This window comes from Scardinius erythrophthalmus, assembly GCF_964197995.2.
Source record: "Scardinius erythrophthalmus genome assembly, chromosome: 11".
Lineage (NCBI taxonomy): Eukaryota > Metazoa > Chordata > Actinopteri > Cypriniformes > Leuciscidae > Scardinius > Scardinius erythrophthalmus.
In genome coordinates, this window is record NC_138231.1 from 8,080,306 (window position 1) to 8,108,080 (window position 27,775).

Sequence of the window (27,775 nt, forward strand, 5' to 3'; positions counted from 1 at the left end):
GGATGGCCGAGCGGTCTAAGGCGCTGCGTTCAGGTCGCAGTCTCCCCTGGAGGCGTGGGTTCGAATCCCACTTCTGACAACAAACTTTTTAACCCACATCAACATTATGTTTTTATTGTGTTTCAACAGAACTGGAAATATTAACATCTTCACAAAAAAAAACAACCACAATGTTTTACACAGCAAAATCAAACTGAGGTCAAATGTCAATCCTAAAAAAAAAAAAAAAAAAAAAGGTTTTCTGTTCAGATCTTAAAGCCATCATAGCAATCAAACTGATGGCATATTTCATCAGTCACATGTGTCCATTTATAGATACACAAAATCTGCCAAAAAGCTGCAAATTCACTCTTTAATTCTAAAACTAGACTCTTTAATCAAAAAGTATGTGATAGTTGCATGCTTAAGATGTTTTGATTTTAAGATCTTACTATTGACTAATGTTTGAACAATACAACCTCATAAAGCAAAATGCTCTATTTTTACACAACAATTAAAGAACATCATAACTAGGAGGTCAAAGAAAAAAGAAAAAAGAAAAACCCAGCCATTCCAAAACTGGATTATTCTTTGATACAATGCAGAGCGCAACCCGCTAGCTTCTCGGCTCTGAAATAAACCAATGGGAAAATTAAGTTCATCTACACACTAAACATACAGAGAATCAATCAAAATGTGCAATACTTACATGAGCCTTCTCACATCAGTGCACCTAAGAAATTAATACAGAAGAAGAAGAGAAAAAAAAAGTCAGAGGTTATTTATAGGTCTTTAGAAAACACAAAGAGGTAAAAGTCTGGACAGTGGACACACTTTACTAATTTTATATTATAATATTTTAATCTAAAGTTTTAGATTTATGTTCAGAGGATATTTCCTTAAATTATTAATTTCCTGAATATTTTTAACCCATATGACCACAGGAATCTAAAGAGATTTTTTTTAACCAACAATGGCCAGTAGGTGGCACTATCACCAAACTTTACAGGTATGCTTAGATGAAAGTGCCACTGACACCTATTGAGCTTTGTTTATGTCCAAGCATTGCAGAACTACAACCGAAGCAGGATGGATAATGGCCAATATAAAACAGATATGTTACTTTTAAAGACAATATGGAATAAAATATAATATTTACAATTAAAAAAAAAAGTAATCAGTAAAAAAAAGTAGCTGTTATTATTTTTAATGTTTTCTAAAGAAGTCTTATTTTCCACTAAGGCTGCATTTATTGAATCAATACTGCAAAATATAATTACAAATTAAAATAACTGTTTTCTATTTGAATTTATTCCTGTGATGTCAAAGCTGAGTTTTCAATCATTACTCCAGTCTTCAGTGTCACATGATCCTTCAGAAATGTCTTCACTGTTACGTTTGAGCAATTTGAATGGTATCATTGTTTCCACAAAATGTTAAGCAACAAAAACTTTCACCAATGATAATAATAAGAAATGTGTCTTGAGTAGCAAATCATCATATTGGAATGATTTCTGAAGGATTATGTGACACTGAAGACTGAGTAATAATACTGAAAATTCAGCTTTGATCAAAATAAATAATATTTTTAAATGTATTAAAATAGAAAACAATTATTTACAATTTACAAAGTTATAGTTTTTACTGTATTTTTGATTAAACAAATGCAGCCAAGAGACTTCTTTCAAAAACATTAAAACAATGGAATGTTTCCAGACTTTTGACAAAGAAAAATAGATCTTGTAGAAAAATAGACTTGTGTTCTATAATCCTATTCTGAAAAAAAATTCATATATATATATATATATATATATATATATATATATATATATATAATATAATATATATGAAATTTTTTTCAGAATATATATATATATATATATATATATATATATATATATATATATATATACAGTACAGGCCAAAAGTTTGGACACATTACTATTTTTAATGTTTTTGAAAGAAGTTTCTTCTACTCATCAAGCCTGCATTTATTTGATCAAAAATACAGAAAAAAAATTAATATTGTGATATATTATTACAATTTAAAATAATTGGTTTTCAATTTATTATACTTTAAATTATCATTTATTTCGGTGATGCAAAGCTGAATTTTCAGCATCATTACTCCAGTCTTCAGTGTCACATGTGACATCCAGTCAATCACATGATCCTTTAGAAATCATTCTAATATTCTGATTTATTATGAGTGTTGGAAACAGTTCTGCTGCCTAATATATTTGATGAATAAAAGGTTAAAAAGAACTGCATTTATTCAAAATATATATATATATTTTTAATATAAATCTTCTTTTTTATCACTTTTTATCAATTTAACACATCCTTGCTGAATAAAATTATTGATTTATTTAAAAAAAATAAAGAAAAAAATTACTGACCCCAAATTACTGACCAGTAGTGTATATTGTTGTTATAAAAGATTTCTATCTTGAAAACATTTGCTTCTTTTTTTTCTTTTCTTTTTTCTTTTTCTTTTTTTTTATTCATCAAAGTATCCTAAAAAAGTATCACAGGTTATGAAAAAATATTAAGCAGCAGACCTGTTTCCAACTTTGATAATGAATCATCATATTAGAATGATTTCTAAAGGATAATTTGATAGACTGGAGTAATGATCCTAAAAATTCAGCTTTGCATCACCGAAATAAATGATAATTTAAAGTATAATAAATTGAAAACCAATTATTTTAAATTGTAATAATATATCACAATATTACATTTTTTTCTGTATTTTTGATCAAATAAATGCAGGCTTGATGAGCAGAAGAAATTTCTTTCAAAAACATTAAAAATAGTAATGTGTCCAAACTTTTGGCCTGTACTGTATATATATACACACACACCCCCCCACACACACACATTAAGAAATTGTTTAAAACACTGTAACCAACCAAAAGTTACCATGAATATTTAATCCCTAATTAAGAATACGTGTGTGTTCAAACATGTGACTGGTAGTAACAGAAAAGACAGTTAAATTAAAACAATAAATCAAAGTTTTTTTAATTCTCACTCACTCACATTGTTTGATACCTGATGGTGGACTAAGCATTGCCCTCTCCACAGGTCCAAGATGATCACCACTGCTGTGCGAAGTGTCTTGCTCCACAACAGAATCTTGAGATGACTTTTGATCAAACATGGACTCATTTGAAAAGATCTGCAGAGAACATGTGGCTTCGCATGTGTGCTCAGTTATCATGGATAAAACATTCACAGTGCTGGAGATGTCTTGTTGTTTAGACTCTCTATTGGCTCCTTGCTCTTGCTGAAACCTGATTCCAAGCATATTATCGATATACATGGCGTGATCAGCATCTACTAACTCTTTTGCGAGATTTCGCTTTCCCGTGATTATGTCAACCTCCCATTGTGTCTCAGAAACAGGCTGTCTGAAACGGATCTGTAGGTTCCCATGACACATAGAGTTCTGGAAGAAAACAATGGCATCATCAGACCAGTCCTGGCCATTGGGTTTCACTCCCCTCAGTAAACAATGATAGGTGACTTTAGGTAATCTACCAAGCTCCTCTGGAAGCTTTTTAAGCTGGCAGACATCTTGTAGGGACAAAACTGAATACTGTCCATAGTCAACCAAGTTTATGAGCACAGAAGTGGAATCGCACTGCACGATCTCGGCCCTGCACCATTTTTTCTTCTCTGCTGATTTCACCAAACAGCTCGCACCAGGAACAAAATTAACCTCCGGTAATGGCACCAAAACTTCGGGAAGGTTCTCAAGAATGGCAGAGACAGTATCTACAATCAAAAGCAGGTCTTCAAGAATGATGTAAAATTCAGATGGGGTTGTGACTGCAGCTGCAAATCCTTTATATTCAAAGTTCATTTGGACAGGGGCCTGGAATAGGGTCTGTGGTCGATCCAAACTGATCTTTGAAGAAGTGTCTGGGAAGGGAGGATGGTCATCAACAACAAGCAACCCATCAGTACTTTCCACTGCCTCAATATCTTCCACATGTTGCAGAGCAACGCTATCAGGTGACTTGGAGGTTTCATGATCATTTGCATTTAATGTAGAAACATTTTCTTGCAGAGCAACGCTATCAGGTGACTTAGAGGTTTCATGATCATTTGCATTAAATGTAGAAACACTGCAAGTTTCAGTCACTGATATGCTTGAGTCACATGGTAGTTTTGCAAGAACCACGTGCTTAGGCTTCAAGTTATTTTGCCTCTTCTTGTACTTTCTATTCCAAAAGACATACGTCGGGAAGTAAAAGCCTGCTTTCTTAATTGGCTTTGTTGGAACTGTCTGATTGTTTCCAAGTTCACATTTGCGTTGTGTGTTTGACTTTGTCTTTTGCTGGTAGGTTCTAAATTCTGCATGATTCTTTTTGAGTTCACATTTGCGCTGTTGTGTGCATAACTCAGTCTTTTGCTGGATGGTTTTAACTGATTTAGCCTTGTGGGCCTGAGAATCGGTTTGGGTTTCACTCTGGGACAATTTTGGCAGTTTGTCTTGACTAGACAAGACTACATCTTTGCCCTGATCACCATCATACTTTGAGTTCCCATGTATGTGGCCATCCTCAATCTTAATGCTCACTTCCCATGAATTTTCAAGCTTTCTAATTAATTCAACCATTAAAGGCTTGCCAACTGCTTCCTTGATAAAGGAGTCGTCGTTTTCAAAAGAGTGAGGTTCTGCAAGTGTGCACAGAGTGCTCAATCTGGGCTGAGACAAAAAAGTATTGGTTAGCATGTGAACATTCTTTCTGTCGACAGTTGCAGGATTGCCATAATCAATAAACTCAACTGCTAAGCTGCCACAGTTTAAAACGTCGGTGACAACAGCTCTGTACAAAGCCAAGTCTTCTTCATACTCGGCGGCAACAAGGTCTCCTATTTTTACTTCGGTTGCCACATTTTTCATGTTATCCTTGAAGACAGTGCTGTTTAGTTCTTCACCCATTTGAAGGATCTTTGTTTCATCGTCTTCCATCTGGATGAAGAAGTTTCTAACAGAACTGCAATGAGAGATGAAGCCCACGCCGCTAGAACCTTGTTTCATTTTGACAGCAGGAAGATCAGATAGTTTAGGCAAGTTCTTATGTGATGGCACTACTTTAAGAAAACAGGTAGTGTCTTGTAGTTTCTCTTTTATTGCTGCTTTATGTTGCGTTTTGGGAGGTTTTATGGGTTTCGACGTTTGCTTATTTCCCGGTTTGGTTTTATCACATCCCCTCTTTTTGGTGTTCACTGTACTGTTTAAAATGCAGACATCCGCTTCTTCTCTGAGGGAATCTAAAGCAGGCTTACTGACAGTCAGATTACGTTCTGCCACACTGCAAGTTGCCGTGAGCTCTCTGACTTTTTCATTGATGTGCACATTTCCATCATAAAGATCACAAACAAAATGTCCGTTGTTGTCCCTTGACATAAACTTGGCCTGGAAGGATTTGTTGAGGATGTCAGTCTCGAGCCACATGTTGACTTCTGGCAAATGTTCCCCCTCTGGAACATTCAAAAGGCTGCATCTCAGAGCCTGCATTGGTGTCATCAATAAATCAACCGCTGTTTTGGGAATTGTTATAACATCTGTCTTCTCAGAAATTTGCTTATCACCATAATCAACAAAGAACACACTCACATGTTGATGAGATTGGACGGGGTGTGTCAGAGCCCTGTACCACTGGCCGTCACAGAAATATTTGGCCAGGCAAACATTACCGCTGCAGTCGTCAGATGTCGTAGTCAAGAGCTGACTTTCTTCAGCAACTCTCTCCATCAGCGTATCAAGGATCTCTGTATTCCTGTCGAGCTGAAAATAGATTTCCCAAGGACTGCAGACTTGAGTAACATGCACCAGTTCTTCGCTTCCAAAACTCAAGTTGAAAGATGAGTAAATGAAGGAGCGAGGGTAGAATGACGAAATTAGCTGCTTTGGAGATTGCATTTCCACCGCAACACCTTTCTCTAAAAGATACGTGGTAGCCTGTTGATGAGGTGTATGAATGGTGACCACATGAAGGAGACCTTTTCCTTGCTCATAGAGCTGGGAATGAACTCTGCATACACTGGGTGAACCCTCAGACACAAAATCCTTGAACAAACTGCATGCTTCTGAACTCCAAGAACTTCCTCCAACAGGTTCAATCAAGTTCAAACTACATCTAAATGCTTGTTCATGAAGTTCATAGAACTGTGGTGCAAGAGCTTGGATGTTTTGCATCCTTTCCTGGAGAATTATGCCCAAGTCGACCAGGATCAAGTGGAGTTCCTCATTGTTTTTTCCTAATATGCATGCTCTATGCCATCGGTTATCCTGTGGAGACTTTACTGCACAACATCCTGCTGACGTTTCAAGTGCAACTGTGTGCGTTTGGTAAAATGCCTGCATCTCTTCCATTAGTTTGTCCAGATCAACTTTTGTGCTCTCATTTTGGCACCAAAAGTCAGATGGAGAATTTATATGTAAGCAACTGACACTTACTTCAGAACCAGGCTTGAAATGCATCGGTTTGAAGGCCTCAGCAGAAAAGACCTTCGGTTTTGGCGTCACATTTGGATTACATCTTTCAAGGTCATTCTGTTGTTCACACTCTGGTTTCAACTGATTTGGATTGGGGCCATAAGGGATGACTTTGCAAAAGGTCACCACACGAAGGTCCTTTCTGTTTTTTTTCTTGCTCAGAGCATTTCCTTTGTCTTTACATGGCTTCTCCACTTCAACAGATGCTAATGCTGGGTTGTATCTCCAATGCAGGGCCATTTTTGCTGTTGTCATGATGTTTGCAATGCTATAGCTATTTTCAACACCTCTCTCAAAAAGATCAACAACATATTTTGCATTTTTTCTGTGAATGGCGTGAACCACCAAGGTTTTGTTTGATGTGACTTGTCTGAAGAAGTTGGATGCTGTGGTTGTCCAGATGTCCTCAAATGGAGCCACATGCGCTAAAGCACATTTCAGTGCAAATTCTGGATGAATGGCAAACTTTGGGGGAAGCTTCTTAATTAATATGTTTGGCACCTTTTCAGTGTTTCCAAAGTCAATGAAAAACACCTCAGCTCCCTTTTCCAAAGTATCTACTACAATGGCCCTGTAGTAATGCATGTCTTTTTCGTACATTGCACAGCAAAGTGCACCAGGCACTGGGTCTTCAAAAACCTCCTCTTTTAACTGTAGTTTGGTGAAGTAATCGTTAATTTCTTTCGTCATGTTTTCAAACTTAGGATTTTGTTCTTTGGTCCTTATCCAGAAATGTTTTGGACTCTGGACATGCACCACATAGCCCTCAAAAATAGAACCATTAGGTATCAATTGACTTGAAACTGAATCAGAAGTCTGGACCGCTTTCGTTTCTGTAGCATACATCTTTGAAAGGATATTGTGGGGAAAGTTGGACTTGATGTCAAAAACTTCTCCAAGCAGTTTAACTTTGGCTTGCTCCTCTGAGTGTTTCTCAGCAGTGCTCAATGTGACCAAGTAGAAGTTCTGATCTTTGCAAAAGTCATCGATTGAAACCTCTAAAGCTTTCCCCAGCAACCCGGTTTTTAGAGCCACTAGTTGTTGGTTTTTGATGGTCTCATCTGGTTCTTCCAAGCATGAAAGTGAACATGGGAATGCCATGATCGGTGTTGAGATGAATTCTGATGGTAGCTGCAAGATGTTTTCAACTTTCACAGATTCAGAATAGCCACTGTCGACAAACACAACTTGGACCTGGGAGTTGAGGGGGAGACATTGCACAAAACCTCTGTGCCATTTTTCATCTTTCCCTTTGATTGCACAGAGCAAGCCAAGATTTTCAAGTGGTTTATTGCTTGGGTAACCACTGCCTGATTCACATGCACGTGCTAATTTGTCTGACATTTCTTGAAGGTCCTTGTCCATGGATGACAGTCGGCAGTAAAATAATCCAGGATTCACTGCTGCGGATACAACAACTCTTACTTTTTGACCAACTTTCAGCTTTGGGCCATTAAGTGACAGAATTTCTTCAAAGCCAAGCAGGCTTGAGGATTTGAGACAACATTCTTGCCCTATTTGCTTTTCAATCAAGAGATCAGGGACGGATTCATTGTTTTGTAGGACTGGTTCCCCAATAAGAATCTCAACCAGTAGCAGAAATGTACTAGTGTCCACATGTCTCCCAAGCCTCATTTTTAACAAGTCACGATTAATGTCCGGAACTTCAAGAATGAGGACGTGGTATGGAAGACGGGCGTGGATGTATCCTTTGATCTGGCTGCCTATCAAGGAAGAGAAATAATTCTCTGTCAAACCGTCCCATCGGTTCTGGACTGGCAGTATATTGGCAAAGAAACCGCAGACAATCTTTGGTGGGAGCATTAGTAGTGTGTCGGATATAGAGGACAATTGGCTGGGCCCAACAATCAACACATCTCCATGGTCTAGCAAAAACATGTGGAATAAATTGTTCTGTATGTTTTGGACTCTTCCTCTGTACCAGCGACCAGACGCTGCATCTTCTACCAGGCAAACTTCTCCAACTTGAACAGAAACTTTCGATTTCACAGCATTTTGAATTTCAACTTGAAGAATGTTGTAGTCCAGTTCACAGATAGTCATATATTGGCCCTGAAAGTGTATTAGTGTCTCCTCAGGACTACAGTCAATGTGAGTCAGCTTCAGCTCCACAGGCCACAAAACACATGGAGCAGGGAGCTTTGTCTCCTCTTTCACCCTAAATTACAAAAAAATAAAATAAATCATGGATACAAAACTTTCTCATCTACCATCTGCATTCAGCAAATATGCATTTATATAATTTAAACAAGTATTTGAACATCTAGGCTAATAAACATTTAATTTCACAATCCTTGTAGCTGTGAGATCTTCTGAAGGTGCATTTGTAGACAATAGGCTAGGACAATAAATCGATGCATCGTGAATCGAGAAATGACTCTGGATCGATTCTGAGATTTTCCGAATGCATCGCGATTCTCTCTCGATTCGATTCTGAGTTTTTAACAGCAGATGGCACTGGCATTTAATTTGTTTTTTTGATGTAACAAATGCAAACCTCTATTGCATCTTGCCATTTTGATTTGAATAATGTGGGTAACCAAACAGTTGCTGGTCCCCATTGACTTCCATACTAGGGAAAAAAATTACTATGGAAACCAATGGGGTCCATTGGTAACTGTCTGGTTACACACATTCTTCAAAATATCTTATTTTGTGTTCAGCAGAAGAAAGAAATTGATACATGGAGAGTGAGTAAATAATGACAGAATTTTCATGGGTAAACTAAATTTTTTTTAACCAATGGCATTTAAAGTGGTTAACTTGTTAACAGTAAATGCATTGTCTGCTAGTTTATTTAGCTACTTTCAGTACACCACATTAAGTAAGCCACTTAGTGCTGTAAGATTTTGAATATTAAAGTTCAAATTAACACCTAGCCACTCTTGTGGATTTTCTACTGTTACAATTTAAAACCGTTGAAGGGTAAAAACATGCCAGGCAGACATTGACGCAAGCAACAAGCAACAACTAATAACACTGATAAATGATAATGGGTGTCTTTTGTTGTCTGCGAATGATCAAGCATTGACAATAGTCAATCATATTGGCGCATAAAGGCCAAAAAAATACTTCTGGAACCAATTACAGTATGTGTATACAACTAATTAGTCTCAGCCTCAGACGTCACGCCCACGGAACGTTGGCTAAACGTCTGATGCATATGGTACACTTAACTGGAAACACTTCAGGAATGTCAAAGTCGTCATCTGATTTGTTGAATTTTATCGGATTTCCGGGGGGCGCGAGTGTCGCGTTTATTTTCGGTCCGCCGGGAAACAAAGCGCAGACGTGTAATTGCGTTTCCTACTGATTTACTCGGTGTTTTGATCAGATGTGGTAATGCAGACGCCATTGTTGTTATACGTGCACGAACAGATCAATGACTTACTGCTTGTTTTCTTCTCCTCCTTTGATTTTCTATACTGACTGACTTGTTGCACGCCGGTCTGTTGTTGTGGGGACATTTCCACGCAACGAAACGTGACGCTGAACGAAACGAACTGTAATTGGTTGTTTGACATGTCGGTCAAACGGCCTTATGGGCGGGCCTTGGCCAAAGAAAGCTGCTATGAATTCCAGACCTTCAGCCGTCAGTCTGAAGGTCTGGCTACGCGAGACTAACAACTAATTGATAACGCTTTACTGCAGTGGCATATAGCGAACAGCATGACAGGGTGTGCAAATGCTGCTTAAAGGTAGGGTAGGTAGGATTTTTCTAAAAAAAAAAAACATTCCAAATTTGTTTAAACTGTCTTTATATACCAATACATAATTAAAATGTAAGTACTCTGAAAAAGAGAGTATAAAAATCAAGTGACTGTAGACCTTTTAATCTGCAATAAACAGCTCATTATTTCCATTCACTCCCACCCCCTCCCTTCTGAGCTCCTTCCAAAGCCACGCCCCCAAAACACATGAACGCGCGACGCCAAACGCTCAGGCTCAGCAGGTCAGGAAGACGGCGCATTTATTTACCTGAGACGAGTGGAGAGGAGCGCAGTACATGCAGTCACATGTCAGAATCACATGTAATAAAATACCTAACTTTATCACTATAAATATAAACAAATAAGATTTCTTTTAGTACTCACTATCAAGCTAGCATATCGATACTGGTAAAGTTTGATTCGGTAACGAACTATATTTATAGGTAACGAGCTATATTTATAAGGCAAAGCAAAAAACATGTTGCATTTATACACGTTTTTCCATTACCATCAGTTAAACTGTGATGAAGGTGAATTTCGTGTTAGATTCATAACATATACGGTGTTTTGCATGTAAGAGTTTCCATAATGAAAACATTGTTGACTCTAATGAAGACTAACGTACACTCCGGAGACAAGTACCGCTTCGTCGGTTTGAGGACAGGTCCGGGGTCGAGGGCGAAGCAGAGGAGGTCATTCAAGAGTGCGGGCAGGGTCCGAGGAAGTAGTTTTTGCCTTGTTTGCCTTCGCTGACTGCATGCAGGTGCTTTGAATTTTGAATGCTCTTTCTCTGCCATCATTTTACTCCTTGTAGGTTCCGCGCCTCTCAAATCAAACAGGTGCGCGCGCATATGGGCAGATCTAGCAACAGGGGTGGTAGCCATTGGTTGCGAGAGTGAGTGACAGTCGCCTAAACCAATCAATTGTTTCGTCCCGAATGGAAATAATGAGCTGTTTATTGCAGATTAAAAGGTCTACAGTCACTCGATTTTTATTCTCTCTTTTTCAGAGCACTTACATTTTAATTATGTATTGGTATATAAAGACAGTTTAAACAAATTTGAAAAAAAGTTTTTTATAAAAATCCTACCTACCCTACCTTTAAAACAACATGTTCCTCGCCAAATGAATGAGAAGGGTTTTTAATCTAAATAAAGGGCAAGTAGGATTGTAAAATAAGTCGATGTGATTGATCATTTATTAAATTACTTATTTAATAATCAATTATAACAAGGAATATGCGTCACCAAAGCCGCCTCAGATGTGTGCTTGTCAGAATGTGCAACTCCTGTTGTGGACTCGCTCTTCCTGGAGCAACACTACGAAACACAGCAACTACACCCAAATAATTCACAATGCTTTATTACAATATTGTTCTCTTTATAATGTTATGTAATATGACAGTCGCAATCATGATCATTATTAGTTGTGCATTGCTGTTTGAGCTGCATGCAATAAAGCTGAAGGTTATCACCAGCATGCTTTACTACAATCTATAGGCAATCTACATGTTTGCGGTTGAGCAGCACGCACGAGCATAAACCTGCTTAATCGACGATCGATAAGTTTTATAATTAACTCGATTAATAGTTAACATTTCTACTTTTTATATTTAACAACACCTTTAGAAGCATTTTAATAATTATAATAGGATTTTTTTAGATCATGCCATTGATCTTATACATACATAAACATATTTTACGCTGCATAAATAACTATTTCTGCATGTGAAAGTATTCAAGAGATGGCTCATCGGTTAAGTGTTGCCAAGTCCGCAGATTTCCCGAGGAATAGTGCTACTTTTACACTGTTCCCGCGGGTTGTTTTTCTAGGTGTAAAGCTTCTGGGTGCAAGCTGTCGTAAGCACCCTTAAAACCCCCTTCCTAGTCCGCGGGTTGAAGAGCTAGATAGAAGTTTGGGTAAGTTTTGGACGTGATTTGGATAGTTATTTTGATTTGCAGTGGCAGTGGGACGGGCTTTGTTATGCAGACCTGGCAACCCTGCATCGGTTATTCAGTCAAAGCCTTACCTCTCCATTTGACTCGAAGGCATCTGAATCCAATCTAACCGTGCAGTCCTGGTAAATGTTCAAGTACTGAGCACGTCAGCCACAGCTTGGGATGATGGAGGTCAACACACTAATAAAATAGCGTTAATACAAATCATAACGTTAATATATGGACCGAAATACATGCAATAGAGTCATATTAGACTGTAGCGTGATTTATGGTAGGCTATATCATCATGCAAGTAACACTTGATGATTCTATGATTTACATTTTAATACATAAACTAAATCCATAAACAGTTCGGCAGTTAACCATTTATGAACGGTTTTTTTCTGAATGACACAACTGTCGACATGACAGATTTTCGACTTCAGGTTTATTTGGGTGGAAAAGTAGTTTTCTACGGTGTTTTTTATGAATACCGAATACATTAAGTATTATCTACAGACAAAGTGGTTATTTTGTCTGTAGCATTTATAAATTGAGTTGTTTTTACATTAGTGTCTGACAAAATTCTCTTACCTTCTCGCGCATCATGTTCTCTGCAGAATTCGCGGCCTTGGCACGTGCTGTAAGAGGAACTCTAAGCTCAGTAAGCTGTAAAGTCGTGGGCCAATCAGATCCAGGAAGCGCCTACCTACACTTTCAAAAGAAATTTTAGAGGACACAGGGGCTAGTTGTCACTCAGGTATGTTGTCTGGATCTCCATAACTATTTGCCTTTGGATTAAATCATGTTCAATTAAACAAATGTTTGTTTTCAAGCTAGTTTCATTGCTACTCTTGGGTGAACAAGTTACCGTAATAAAAGCAAAATAAATAAAAATATAAATTAAAAATTAAGTTAAGCATATGGAACATTGTTATTTTTAACGTTTTTCAGAAATACATAAAAAACTGTACTATTGTGAAATATTATTACAATTAAAAATGATGGTTTTCTATTTGAATATACTTTAAAATATAATTTATTTCTGTGATGAAAAGCTACATTTTCATCAGCCAATACTCCAGTCTTCAAAGTCACATGATCCTTCAGAAATCATTCTAATATGCTGATTTGATACTCAGTTATTATCAATGTTGGAAACAGTTGTGCAATTTTTTTGAAACCTGTGATACTTACTTCAGGATTTATTTGATGAACAATAGGTAAAAAAGAACAACATTTATTTAAATTAGAAATAGAAATATTTACGATCTCTTTTTTAATCAATTTAACACATCCTTGCTGAATAAAAGTATTAGTTTATTTCAAAAAAAGAAAGACAAAAAAATTGACCTACCCCAAACTTAAAAGGTTTTCTATTTTAAATAAATGCTGTTCTTTTGTTTACTTTTTATTCATCGAAGAATCCTGAAAAAAGTATCACAGATTATAAAAAATATGTTAAATATGTAATTATAAAAACTGTTTAAGTTAGCATATTAAAATGATTTCTGAAGGATAATGTGACACTGAAGACGAGTAATGATGCTGAAAATTCAGCTTTGCATCACAAAAAAATTACATTTGAAAATGTATTAAAATTTCACAATATTTCATATATATATGCAGGCTATATATATATATATGTTTTGTGGCAACATTAAAAAGTAATCCAAATGACAAAAATGACTTAACTTTATAAATTTACTAAAACTTTAACTAAAATTAAAATGAAATAGCAAAATTTTATCAACATTTTAATAAAAACTATAATAGTATCTCAGTAATACTAACATAAAAATAATCTGTAAAGTTTTGCTAATTTGTATCCTACCTTTTACATTTGTTTCTGATTTATGTATTGTTTTGTAATTGTTTTCTAAATGTTTTACTTTAAAGGTTGCTATAACGGGGCATGTTGTCACAAAATGTTGACACTTATACAGACATTACAGTCAAACTGTCCCACAACAACTCAACACCTAAAGCTTTTAATAATATGCTTTCATTGTCCAGTCTTTGTGTTTATTTGTCCATTTTACAATTTTCCTCTTATTTCCATGCTTCAGATATGGCGTTTTAAACTCTGCCTATTATACAAGGCCAACAGAATCTTCTCCTCACTGTTACAGATGAAACCAGCGGAAAAAAGTTCCAAAATATGTGTGTGAATGGATGTAAACGAAAGGCAAAAGTAACATTAAGGAGACTGGCTGCCTCTGATTGGGTCTATAGGCGAGCTGCAAGATTTCCAGATTTCAAGGAGATGATATCCCTCTTGGTTAATCATTAAATCCCAGAATCCATTGCCAGTCTTCTGTAAATAAGATAAATGGCCCTAAGGCACTCACCTCTGTGACGCACCATTTCAGAGAGAGCAGAGCTTTAATTAAGACTGGAAGGTGTTATCTTACCCATTCTTGGATTAATGATTTTTTACAGGATTATTGTTATATTTCAGCTGCTATTTTTAGAGTTTCCATCATGCTACAGGTTTATTTTGTGAGCATTTGTTTCTAGTGAGGAAAGAGGAAAAGCAACACACATAGTTGACAAATTGTTTAAATGTTTGGTTTTTTTTGGGATGCTTTGGAGATGTGTATCATTTCAGGAATGGATATATGCATCCCTTTGCCAAACGTGAGAATGGGCCGCGTTTATTTTGGAATGTTTTAACAATTTCGTTTTTTAGGGGCTCTATTTTTTTATTATTTCACTCGGTGGTTTTAATTTTGCATTCCAGTTTTTCTTTTTCAATTTCTCCTTGAACATGCCAATGAAAAGAAATATAGGGAGTCCTTTGAAGAATGACACGTTTCATCAACTACAAGCATCGCAGACAAAGAGAGCTTGCAAAAACGCAGATGACCTCCACGCGACAATTCTTGTTGACCAAGACGATCTCGGAAAAAACATGTTTTTCAAAGCCAGGCTTGATGAGGAGGAGGATTCTGGCATTAAATCAGGTGGGGAAATCATCTTTGTTGAAAATTGTTTTCAAACTCGCTTTGATTAAACTACTGCTATGCTTTCTTTCAATGCACTGTTAGAAATTCTCAATCTGTCGCCAGTTTGTTTTGCAATTATACGTTATGAATAGTTTTGGCACACGTCACCGTTTGAAGGCTATGTATGTTATTCATTTGGCAGAAGCTGATGAAAGTAATGGAAGCATTTCCTCTGAAGAGGACCTGGGCCATCTGGATTATTCTAAGACGTTCTCTGTCAAACAAACGGTGCCAAAGAAAAGTATCAGTCAGATCATCAAGGACAAGAAGAAACAGACTCAGCTTACTTTACAATGGTACTCTCTGCTCAATTCTTCTTTTGAAGATGAAGCTTGCCATTAGAAATAATCTACAAAAAGTGGAAGCAAAGAATGATATTACTATAACCTTGCGTTTTGCTTTTTCTATTAGGCTTGAGGAAAATTACATAGTTTGTGAAGGTGTTTGCCTGCCACGGTGTATCCTCTACGCTCATTATTTAGACTTTTGTCGGAAGGAGAAGTTAGATCCTGCTTGTGCTGCCACTTTTGGGAAGGTAAGAGGAGTTTTTATATCTTCTGTTATAATACAGACAGTTATACTTCTCTGCGACAAGTATTATAATATATTCGACTTCAAAAATAGAGACCGACTGCACCGAAACCAATTGCATTTTAGGTGTATTTTAGTTCATCTTAGGATAAATACCTGGTAAAAGGCTGTGCTTGCCAAATATGTACATTATCAGACATAAATAGCTGTTGATCTTGTATTTACAGTACATGGGGATCGATCTTACGATGTGTTAGAGCTCTAATGTTATCATTTCAGACCATAAGGCAGAAATTTCCTCTGCTTACAACACGAAGGCTTGGAACCAGAGGCCATTCAAAGTAAGAAAGAGCCACTTGGCCCGGTCACTGACTGAAAACTTGATTTACTTCTGTTTAATAATAAATAAATGCCTAAGCTAAAGCTCTTGACAGTGTTTGTCCTCTGAATGTTTTTCAGGTATCATTATTATGGTATTGGAATCAAGGAGAGCAGTGCGTATTATCACTCTGTGTACTCAGGAAAAGGCTTGACACGGTTAGTTTTGACCTTCATCCCTTCAATTCAGCATCCAATCATAAGTCCTTGAATGTTTTGAATAAACACATGAAAGGCGAGTGATTTCACAATGCCCATGCTGAGACACATTATATTTTTCAAAGTTATTTTTCATTTTGGTTTTTAAATGCTTAAATGCTCTTATGTGTTTTGCACAGATTCTCTGGAAGCAAGCTAAAAAATGAGGTGGGCAGTCTTATATATATATATATATATATATATATATATAGGACCATTCTAAAGTTTGAGGTCATAATTGTTTTAATGTTTTTTTAATGTTCTCACCAAGGCTGCATTTATTTGATAAAAAATAGTAATATTGATAAATATTATTACAATTTAAAATAACTGTTTTCTATTTTAATATATTTTAAAATAGAATATATTCCTGTGATGACAAAACAGAATTTTCAGCATCATTACTCCAGTCCTCAGTGTCACATGATTCTTCAGAAATCATTCTAATATGCTGATATGGTGCAAAAAAACATATTTCTTCTCATTAAAAATGTTGAAAACAGTTGTGCTTCTTAATATTTTTGTGGAAACGTTTAATAATTTTATGAACTTCATTTGTAGTTCAAAAGAACAGCATTTATTTAAAAAAATAAATATTTTGTAACATTATGAATCTCTTTAGTGTCACTTTTGATCAATTTAATGCAAAGTATTCATTTCTTTCAAAAAACCCATAAGTCTTTTGTGGTGGAATTTATGCGGGCAAAATAAGAGACTTCACATACATTCCATATAAATATTTAGAAAATGTTGTCATCTGTTTCTATCAACAACATAGCAGAATGTGATATAAAATTACTTATTATATTCCTGCTTATTTTTTCACAGGGAGGATTCACCAGGAAATACTCTCTTAGTTCTAAAACAGGAACTCTTTTACCAGAATTCCCAAGTGCTCAGCATTTAGTGCTTCAGGAGTCTGTTTCAAAAGAGAAGGTCTGTTCATTTCAATGGAAACCCATTCCAAAATGCTGTTTATTTAATTTACTTACCTCAGATTCTGCTATGCTCTTTATTGTTTAGGTCGACACATTGATTATGATGTACAAAACTCACTGTCAGTGCATTCTGGATAATGCCATTAATGTCAACTTTGAGGAGGTGCAATTTTAAGCTCTTAAAGAATCTATTGTCATCATATCTAGATTTTAGAAAATAATTCACTGTAATCAATCAAATTTGTTCCAGATCCAGAACTTTCTGCTTCACTTCTGGCAAGGAATGCCTGAACATCTCCTTCCACTGCTAGAGAATCCAGTTATTGTGGACATCTTCTGTGTGTGTGACTCCATACTTTACAAAGTGAGTGTTTATGAACCATATCTGGGTGTTTCTTCAACTATGTTTCGTTCATAGGTTTGGGGATGGTTAAAAATGGATGTGCTGTTTAATATTTTTATGAAATCTGTGGTAAATTTTTCCCAAGATTCTTTAATGAATATAATGTTCAAAAGAACAGTGTTTATTCAAAATAAAAAACTTTTCTAATTATAAATGTCTTTACTGTCACTTTTGATCAATTTAATGCATCCTTGCTGAGAAAAGTATTAATTTAGCTTACTGACCTCAAACTTATGAACGGGTATGTCTTTACATTTTTTTCTTTTCTTTTTTTCTTACATGGTCACATTAAAAGTGTCCAGAACACAATGACAATCATTTATTTTTGCTACTTTTCAAGTGGCATTTATGTTTAGATTTTATTCTTGAATCATAGTCCCAGTCCAAAACTTTGAATCTTAAAATATTCAAGATCAATCAAAGAAATTTTGTTACATTTTTAAAGTTACACTCTTAGAAGAAATGGTTCTATATAGAACCTTAAAGGGTTCTGTCAAGCACTTCATATGTGGAACCTTTTAGGGGTTCCCATAATGGGATCATTTTATGGATATAGTTTTCATAAATGTATTTAAAAAAAAATGTATTCAGTTTTAATCTTTATTAATTAAGTTGTATGTATTAAGCAGCTCGTAAATATACTTTATCACTAGAAAAAATGAACTTACCCATTGAACATGAAAGTATTATGAAATCATTGAATCAAGACATTTCTCCTTATATAACCTTTTTGGCTTCTTTAAAATTGAGTAAAGAACCCTATAACTCTATATAGAACCCCATTGAACTATTTTTTCTAAGAGTGTATAATAATATACAAAAGAGTGAAATAATCACAAACCATTTCAATATTCGTTATGTGAAAATGTGATCATTTTTTACACTTTTTTTATTTTTTTATTACTGTAGTTCATTATTGTCACATCATGTTTGACTTATCACCAGCTGGATAAATTGTTTTTCACAGGTTCTGACCGATGTTCTCATCCCTGCCACTATGCAGGACATGCCAGAGAGGTTTGTATTTTAGACTGCTGCATGATATACACAACATTTGGTTATGCAGTGGATTCAAAAAGATGTTGACTTTCATACTGTTAAGTGTTTTTGAGTGAGTTTAGGAAAATATCTCCAGTCTTTTGGCAGATATTCGAAATTTTGCCAAGCACTGGGAACACTGGATGGTGTCTTCCTTGGAGAATCTCCCAGAAATCCTCTCAGACAAGAAACTGCCGATAGCTCGACAGTTTGTGTCCTCCTTAAAGAGACAGACCTCCTTTTTACATCTTGCACAGGTAGGTGATTTACAGACACATCAATAATTCTTGCTTTTGTTTATTGTAAATATTCTTGTAAATATTGGTGCAACTATAATGTACTCATGTCTTTTCAGATTGCAAGACCTGCACTTTTTGACCAGAATGTTGTGACTTCTATGGTGAATGATATTGATAAGGTGGATCTGAACAGTATTGGTTCTCAAGCACTCCTTTCAATTACAAATGACCAAGATTCAGACTTCTATTCCGAATGTGAGTTACTGGTGGCTTGGTAGTCAAACCTTTGGATGTTTTTTTAGAGGGATCATGAATTGAGAAATCAAATCTTCCTTGATCTTTTGACATATTTATTAGAGATCATTACTATAAAAATATCCTTTAAGTTTCAGAACTCAAAACGTCCCTGTTAGTTCAAAAACAGCTAATTAAACCAAGCTCTCAAAACAACTCATTTCGGACTCTCAGTATGACGTAATAGTGCGACGAAAGACCGCCTGCGCTGAAGATCAACGTCTACATCTACATCATTGCCTCTTTAGCCCCGCCCACAGATTTGCATATGTCATGTCGTAGTAAATACGAGATAATTTTAAGTTCAAGATCGCATCAGTAAGACATTGTTCATTTGTTCACGTTTACTGCGAATCTGTACGTAAACTTTTTAAGTCTTGGTTGTAATAATAAAGTTTATATAATACGCATAAATGTTTCACAGTTGGCAAATGTAATGAGATAAACACCTTTCTGTAGCATCTTCATTTCTACTATAATGCAATGTAATAAAATTTCCTATTACTTCTAAATGAGGATGTTTTTTTATGTAGAAATCTTGCTAACATAATAAGTGGACCTCAGAGTAGATTGTAAAATTCGTGACCCTTTAAAAAAAAAAAAAAAACTCATGCTAAGCCTTGAAATATATTTATGATTTATTTATCTTTTCTACCAGATGACTCCATTTCAGTGTTTCAAGAGCTGAAAGACCTCCTGAGGAAAAATGCCACTGTAGAGTCTTTCATTGAATGGCTGGACTCGGTGGTCGAGCAGAAAGTCATTAAGGTTTGTTGCACTGTAATCCCACAGCAGTCAGACTAGCAATGAATGTTAATATTGAATTTGCATATTATCTGTCTTATAGCCCAGCAAGCAAAATGGTCGGTCGGTGAAGAAGCGAGCTCAAGATTTTCTTCTGAAGTGGAGTTTTTTTGGAGCACGAGTGATGCACAATCTCACCCTAAACAATGCTACCAGCTTTGGTAAACCTTTAGCATGCATTCATGCACACTGTAGTCATTGATTCGGTTTCTTTCAAATACTCCAGATTATTTTAAAGTCAGCATGAAATAGAAGTTGTGATCGGTTTTGTGACTTATATCCAAGTGAAATGGTTTCTCAAACTAGAAAAAGTGTTGGGCAAAACTTGAATTTGTCCATGGGGAATTGATTGGATGTTGTGGTTTGCTATTACTGTGATGTCATGTGAGTGACAGGTTGTCCCGCCCTCGGGGCAGTAAACACATCTTCAGAGAAGAGATGTCACTGCAAGAGGGAGGGAAAGTTGTTTTGGTTGAAGATTACGAGGGCACATGAATAAAAAAGAATAATGATGTGCACGGATAAATCATTTATAATAAACACTGCAATAATTCCATTGGAAAAAAACAAGAATTGTCCATTTTAATTTAATGGTGACTTTAAATTCTTTAGGTATAATTGGAGCATCATAGTATATAGTCAAATGTATACCATTCGTTTTTAGCTTGGGATCCACTGCGGAGAATAAGCCATAAAAGCCTGTACAAACAATCCTTTATCTTGTGCCGTGTGTGCGCGCCCTGATTACAGCATGACCTTTCTCTGTGTTCCTAACATCTGATGACCCTACAGGTGTTCACAAAGCCAAACAGTATCACCTGGAAGGCCACCCATTTGACCTCCGCACTAGCTCAGTGAAACCCGTGGGAAAGGGAAGTTGAGAGCATTGCATTGTGGGATACAGTACTCTGCGTAGTGTGCTAGTGTAGTTGCACACTGCAGTTTTTTGAGAGCAAAGCCAACTTATGTGCAGCATGAGTGAAGCAGTCGGATACCTATTATTTTGGATTATTACTGTTTAGGCAGTGATTTTTGCAATATATAGCCTACTAAAACTATTTAAAGGGATATGAAATATGAATTTCTTTCGTCTGCTCAACACAAAAGAAAATATTTTGAAGAAGTTGATAGGAATGAAAAATACTAAAGTTTAATACTGTTTGGTTTGGCCCATCATTCTTCAAAATATCTTCTTTTGTGTTCAGCAGAAGAAAGAAATTCATACAGGTTTGGAACAACTTTAGGCTGAGTAAATGATGACAGAATTTTCATTTTTGGGTGAACTATCCCTTTGAGCTGGTTTAATGTTACTTACAGGCTCTTTCCACCTCATTCGGATGCTTTTGGATGAGTACATCCTGCTAGCAATTGAAACACAATTCAACAACGACAAAGAGCAAGACCTTCAGAATCTACTGGAGAAATATATGAGGAGTGCAGGTACCCTAATAATTTTGTTTTATTTATATTATTAGTTCGTTGTTTTACTGAACACTGCCTTTCAAAAGTTTGGGGTCGGTAAGATTTTTGAAAAATATTTTTGAAAAAAGTCTCTTAGGCTTACCAAGGCTGCATTTATTTGATTAAAAAATAAAGTAAAACAGTAATGTTGTGAATATTATTATTACAATTTGAAATAACTTTTCTATTAGAATATAATTTGAATTTTTAGCATCATTACTCCAGTCTTCAGTGTCACATGATCCTTCAATGATCATTCTAATATGCTGATTTGCCGCTCAAGAAACATTTATTATTAGACATTATTCCATTTCTTATCTGTTTACATTTCTTAAGCAGCATTAATTTGAAATATCAATTTGTCTTGACTCACTTTTATTCCCCAAAAATAAAATGATAAATCGTACTGACCTCAAACCTTTGAATGGTGGTGTATATGCAAATTAATTTAACCCAATTATCTGTGATGTTTCCATTTCGACAGATGCTAGTAAAGCTACATTCACCGCCTCCCCAAGTTCCTGCTTCTTGGCCAATCGGAATAAATCCAGTGTGGCGTCCAATGATTCGACTGTCAAGGACGAGAACCCTCCAGAACATGATTTCCTGTCGCTCACAGCTGCACAGCAGGGGCTCGGGGCCAGTACTATCGTGTACCATAGTACCGATCCGGACAACTTTACTATTACTGGTACTTAAAAACAGCAGCTCACACGAATTAGAGACATGCTCATTTTTAAAATGATTTGTTATAGAGCGCACATGTTTCAGGAGCCTTTATTCCAGAAGTGTTTTTTCTATTCAAACAATCCTTCAGCTTCAAGATGAATCGCAACATTGCACATTTATTTTAAAATCAAAGACAGGGGTGTGAAAGCAGGGAATTAAACTGTTAACTGTCAGTGTGCTGGTAGCGGGACACTTGGCATTTTGAAATTGGACATTGCGTTACCATGGAAAAGGTACTTTAAAACCTTTTAGCGGACTCAATTTTTTGTGATATCAACTTCAAAATAATTGATTTGCTGATCATTTATTACCAATTATTATTGGTGCTAAGTTATTAATAATAGTTTTTATTATTATCAATGTTGAAAACAGTATTTTGCTGCAAAAAATCACTTTTGATCAGTTTAATAGATCCTTGCTGAATTAAAGTATTTCTTTCTCATTTTCAACATTGAAAATAATAAGAAATATTTCTTGAGCAATTTAGAATGATTTCCTAAGGATCATGAGACACTGAAGACTGGAGTAATGATGATGAAAATTTAGCTTTGCCATCGCAGGAATAAATTAGATTTCAAAATATATTTAAAATTGTTATTATGTTTCACTGTATTTTTGATCAAATAAATGCAGGCTTGGTGAGCATAAGAGATCTTATTCAAAATTTTTGACCGGAATTTTACCGGTAGTGTACACAATATTTAATATTAATACAATTAAAATGATTATTAAAATTATAATAAATAATTTTAACATAATTTATATGAATATAATTACTAATATTTTTCTAGGTCAAATGGATTACTCGCTGAACAGCGCCCACCTGATGACCCCTCCGATCTCTCCAGCCATGATCAACCGTAGCAGCGTGATCAACCAGGGCCCGATGGCTGTGAGGCCGCAGAGCAGCTGCCCCATACAACCCCAAGTGTCTTGCCAGACCTTCCCCGACACCATGTACCAGAGTCTGCACAATGCTAGTTCTGGCTCCTACCCCAACTCCTCTTACTACCAGCCTGTGTTCAGAGCTCAGACTCACACTCCCACATCTGCCTATCAGGCTCATACCGAAAGCGGACGCTACGCACCCTTTTCTGGACACCAACTGACTAAAGACTGCTTCAGCAGCAGCTGTACCGGGTCTCCCTACAGCTCGAGGGTTGCATCGACTGGATACGCAGCCACAGGTGACCCTGCGATGGACACTGAGGGCGTACAGCTGCTGGACTCCACAGGGTACAGCTTTGGAGGAAGTGCTGCCAGTGGAGATGGATGTGCAGGTTCGGTTTGCAGCTCTGGGCACAATGGTAAGAGAAGCTGAACTTATTATTGGCCAATTAAGAGTGCACTTATATACATTTATGCAAATGTACACTACAGTTTAAAAGTTTGGGGTCAGTATGATAAAAAAAAGAAAAAGACTAATACTTTTATTCACCAAGGATGTATTAAATTGATCAAAAGTGACAGTAAAGACATTTATACAGTTACAAAGGATGATTTTTTCAAATAAATGCTTTCCATTCATCAAAGAATCCTGAAAAAACATTCAGCAGCACAACTGTTTTCAACATTAATAATAATATGAAATGTTTCTTGAGCAGCAGATCAGCGTATTAGAATGATTTCTGAAGGATCATGTGACACTGAAAACTGGGGTAATGATCCTGAAAATTTAGGAACAGGAATAAATGACATTTTAAACATAATCAAATAGAACAGTTATTTTAAATTGTAATAATATTTCACAATATTGCTGTATTTTTTATCAAATAAATGCAGCTATGGTGGGTATAAGAGACTTTAAATAAAAATCTTACCAACCCCAAACTTTTGAACAGTAGTAGTTAGATAAAAACTATTAAAAAAAAAAATTAAGTTAAGATTTGCTTATGCATATAGACATGTCTAGTGGTGCATTAGTTCAAATGTTGTCTCTTTTGTCTTTTATTAATGCAATTATAAAAAAAAGATGGAATATATTATACCCATTGAAGCATTTTCTATCCTTTCTTCACTATTTCTTTTTTTTGTAATTTTGCTAGTTTTATTTGATATATATATATATATATATATATATATATATATATATATATATATATATATACACACACACATATACATATGTATGTTATATTTTGATGGTCCCCTTTAGACAATCTGTTCACTACAAGTAACGTTGTACCTATATGTCAACTAACTCTATTTAGAGTATTAGTAGACTGGTTAATATCTCTGCTAACATTTTAATTGCAATGGTCCTCCAACAGACTTTTTACGTATTATAAGTAACTTTGAAACTACATGTGAACTTATTCTAGTAACCCAAACCCTACCCCTAACAGTCTACTAATACTCAACTAATACTCTAGTGAGAGTTAGTTGACATGTCGGTGCAACATAGTCAACAGAATGTCTAAAGGGGACCATCAAAATAAAGTGTAACCAGGAATGATAATATAAACATACAATGAAATAAAAAAGTGATTTACCTTATTTTCTTTACCCCCAAATTTATCTGTAACACATAACAAGCCCCAAAACTGACAGAGGTCCTCAGAGGTCAAGATTTATCATGCATTTTTTAATTATGTTACTATGCTGCTCAGAAAGGTAAATATGAGTTTGTTTGCTCCTGTTGAAACATTATTGTTCATCTTTCTCCCGAGCAGGATATTACAACAGCAGTGGTTATGTGGACGCTCAGAGGATGGGCACGTTCATCGATCAGCATGTGTCCGTTATCAGCAGCGTGAGCAGCATTCGCTCCGTTTCAGCCTACGCCGAAGTGCACGACCCTCTGAACATCCTGGACAACACGAGCAGGAAGACCACAAGACCCTACTACACTGAACTGTCTGCAATGGGCACACACACAGCAGGTGAGAACAGAAATCCTTCTAGGGGAGACTGGGGCTAGTTGTCACACAGGTGCTATATCTCAGCACTTAAAACAGCTGCTGGGAAAACACTGACATAACAAGAGTCAACAAGTTTAGCACGTTTTATTTTTACACGATCCTTCCAAAGTTTAGGGCAGGGATAGACAACTCCGGTCCTGGAGGGCCACTGTCCTGCAGAGTTTAGCTCCAACCCTAATTAAACACACCTGAACAAGGCAATCAGTGTTTTCAGGATTACTAAATAGATACAGGCAGGTGAGTTTTTATCAGGGCTTAAGCTAAACTCTGCAGGACAGTGGCCCTCCAGGACTGGAGTTGTCTATCCCTGGTTTAGGGGCTGTACTAGTCTAGTTTAGAAGTCTCTTATGCTCACCAAGGCTGCATTTATTTGATCAAAAATACAGTAAAAACTGTAATATTGTGAAATAGTATTACAATTTAAAATAACTATTTTCTGTTTTAATATATTTTCAAATATAATTTATTCCTGTGATGTCAAAGCTGAATTTTCAACATCATTACTCCAGTCGTCAGTGTCACATGATCCTTCAGAAATCATACTAATATGGTGATTTTCTGCTCAAGAAACATTTCGTATTATTGTTGTGCTGCTTAATATTTTTGTGGAAACAAAAAAATAAAATAAAAAATTCAGTGATACTTTAATAAATTAATGAATTTATTCTAAATATAAATCTTTTGTAACACAATAATGAAATAAAACTGTACTGTCACTTTTGATCAATTTAATGCATCCTTGCTGAATAAAAATGTTTAAAAGTGTTACATTTACTGACCCCAAACTTTTCAATGGTATTGTATGTTGTAAAATGTTGCATTTCATTAATTGCTTCATAACATATTTACTCTATAAGTTTTTCAATTAAATGTTATATAATTAATTATTTAATGGCAGGTTCTTACTGAGACAACTTGCCTCGCTGAATGTGTTTCAAATAAACTACATCTTTATTCTTTATTTATGTTCAATAGCCGTATTCTAGCCAAGAATATGTGCTTTGTACGGAGTGTGACAACTAGTGTGTGTGTGTGTGTGTGTGTGTGTGTGTGTGTGTGTGTGTGTATATATATATATATATATATATATATATATATATATATATATATATATATATATATATATATATATATGATGTATATCTGCTATTATATCAGTCTTAAGCAATTTCTGTTCTATTTCAGGATCCAGCATCGCTCATTCCTGCTCCGTCTCAACACCCTGCATGTATGGAACTCCTGCTCCTTATCACTCCCAGAATGCACTGCTGCCTCTCCAGGGGACCACAGAGATCAGAGAAATTGTGTCGTCCCTGCCCCCCATCAACACTGTGTTCATGGGCTCAACTGGTGGGCCACCCTGACTGATACCTTATCTGTAATTCTACATCTCTATTATCCTCACAGGAGGTGAGACATGTTTTAGTTCATCTGTATATCTTACAGTAATTTTTTCATTGCAGACAGGCTAACTGATTTATTTTTTATTGTTTGATTTGAAATGGGGGGGTTTATGCTAACAAATGACAGGTAATGACCCAATTATATAATTATTTTTTCTTTAAGGTTGTGTAGTATATACTGTAATATAATCACAATTCATCTTTGTTCTTAGTTTAGCATTCATGTATATACTAATAAAAAATATCAAATTTGTTCGCATTATTAGGCTGAAATTTATTATTTAATAAACTACAAACCAACAAACATCACTGTGAAAATCTGATATCGGATAAGTGGATAAGTTGATTTCTGCATTGTTCACTAGGTTAACAAAGGTGTTGACTAAAACTAGGCAACCCGGCCACAAGCTGTTCATACATTGAGACTCTTGGTGTGGGTTCTTTAAATTTAGCTTTGTTAGTCTTTGAGCAGATGGGCGCTAATAAATCCATAATCAGATCGGCTGAAATGATATCATTACATCATAATATATTTGTATGTATGCTGCTGGTGCAAACTCGCCATGGCTCGGATGAGGATTTCAGCATTAGTCTGTGTGTAAAGACGTGACGATAAATGATAAAACTGGCCACATTGTGCTGGCCTTTATCTCCTCAAAGGGAAAATCCATTTCAAGACTCGGACAGGAACAGATGGCTTGAAATGTAATGATTACAAAATCCTGACGTTAAAATAGTTTAATTACAAAGTCAATAATGCCTCCAACAATTGCCAGGGCTTTAGTGTAAAAACAACAGAAGGCAGAACGCAAACCTTGGGACAATGTTTAACCAGAACTTTGCATTAGGCAGGGAGACTCCATATGCAGCTCCGGTAGAGCAAAGATCAACAGATCCTGTGTAATTATGACTGTGTGTGTGTGTGTGTGAGACAGAGAGAGGTAGAGATGGGGTTAGTGCAGTAATGTGTGCTTACCTGACCGGTCACAATCATATTTACCACTTATGCTTTTACAATCATTTTACACTCTTCTTACAACAGCTTTCAAATGTTAATTCACATCTGTAGGCTTCTTTCTCAGCATATGACTATAGCAATCATTCGTTGCATCCATGCTAATACACCACCATTCAAAAGTCATGCATAAGCTAATCTTAACTATAATTGAAAAAGTTTTTCTCTGAATACTGCTTAAAAATATGGGGTCAATAAGATTATATTATTTCATGCTTTTGAAAGAAGTCTCTTATGCTCACCAAGGCTGCATT

At 35.9% G+C, this 27,775-nt stretch overlaps 2 protein-coding genes across 3 annotated transcripts; one reads left to right on the top strand and one right to left on the bottom strand.

The window, feature by feature from the left end:
• Positions 1-91: 91 nt before the first annotated feature.
• Positions 92-12,855, bottom strand: tdrd15 (tudor domain containing 15). The gene is made up of 5 exons (XM_081378090.1): positions 12,756-12,855; positions 12,254-12,362; positions 3,022-8,672; positions 689-712; positions 92-609 (listed from the first exon to the last, which is right to left on the bottom strand). Exons 2-4 carry the CDS (start codon positions 12,274-12,276, stop codon positions 699-701), a joined length of 5,688 nt encoding a protein of 1,895 aa, XP_081234216.1. The 5' UTR covers positions 12,277-12,362; positions 12,756-12,855; the 3' UTR covers positions 92-609; positions 689-698.
• rfx6 (regulatory factor X, 6) lies at positions 12,342-26,764 on the top strand (the record flags this gene model as incomplete). Of its 2 annotated transcripts, XM_081378092.1 has the most annotated exons (21): positions 12,342-12,453; positions 12,782-12,921; positions 14,946-15,127; positions 15,312-15,465; positions 15,581-15,704; positions 15,980-16,041; positions 16,160-16,237; positions 16,417-16,444; positions 17,105-17,212; positions 17,300-17,377; positions 17,465-17,578; positions 18,585-18,634; positions 18,753-18,912; positions 19,011-19,149; positions 19,847-19,956; positions 20,036-20,153; positions 21,310-21,432; positions 21,938-22,144; positions 22,974-23,489; positions 24,855-25,064; positions 26,289-26,764. In XM_081378092.1, 19 exons carry the CDS (start codon positions 15,076-15,078, stop codon positions 26,465-26,467), a joined length of 2,610 nt encoding a protein of 869 aa, XP_081234218.1. In that variant the 3' UTR covers positions 26,468-26,764. The 2 variants fall into 2 exon arrangements, with proteins under 2 accessions (XP_081234218.1, XP_081234217.1); XM_081378091.1 differs by lacking the exons at positions 12,342-12,453; positions 12,782-12,921 and having other exon boundaries at positions 14,932-15,127.
• Positions 26,765-27,775: the final 1,011 nt, after the last annotated feature.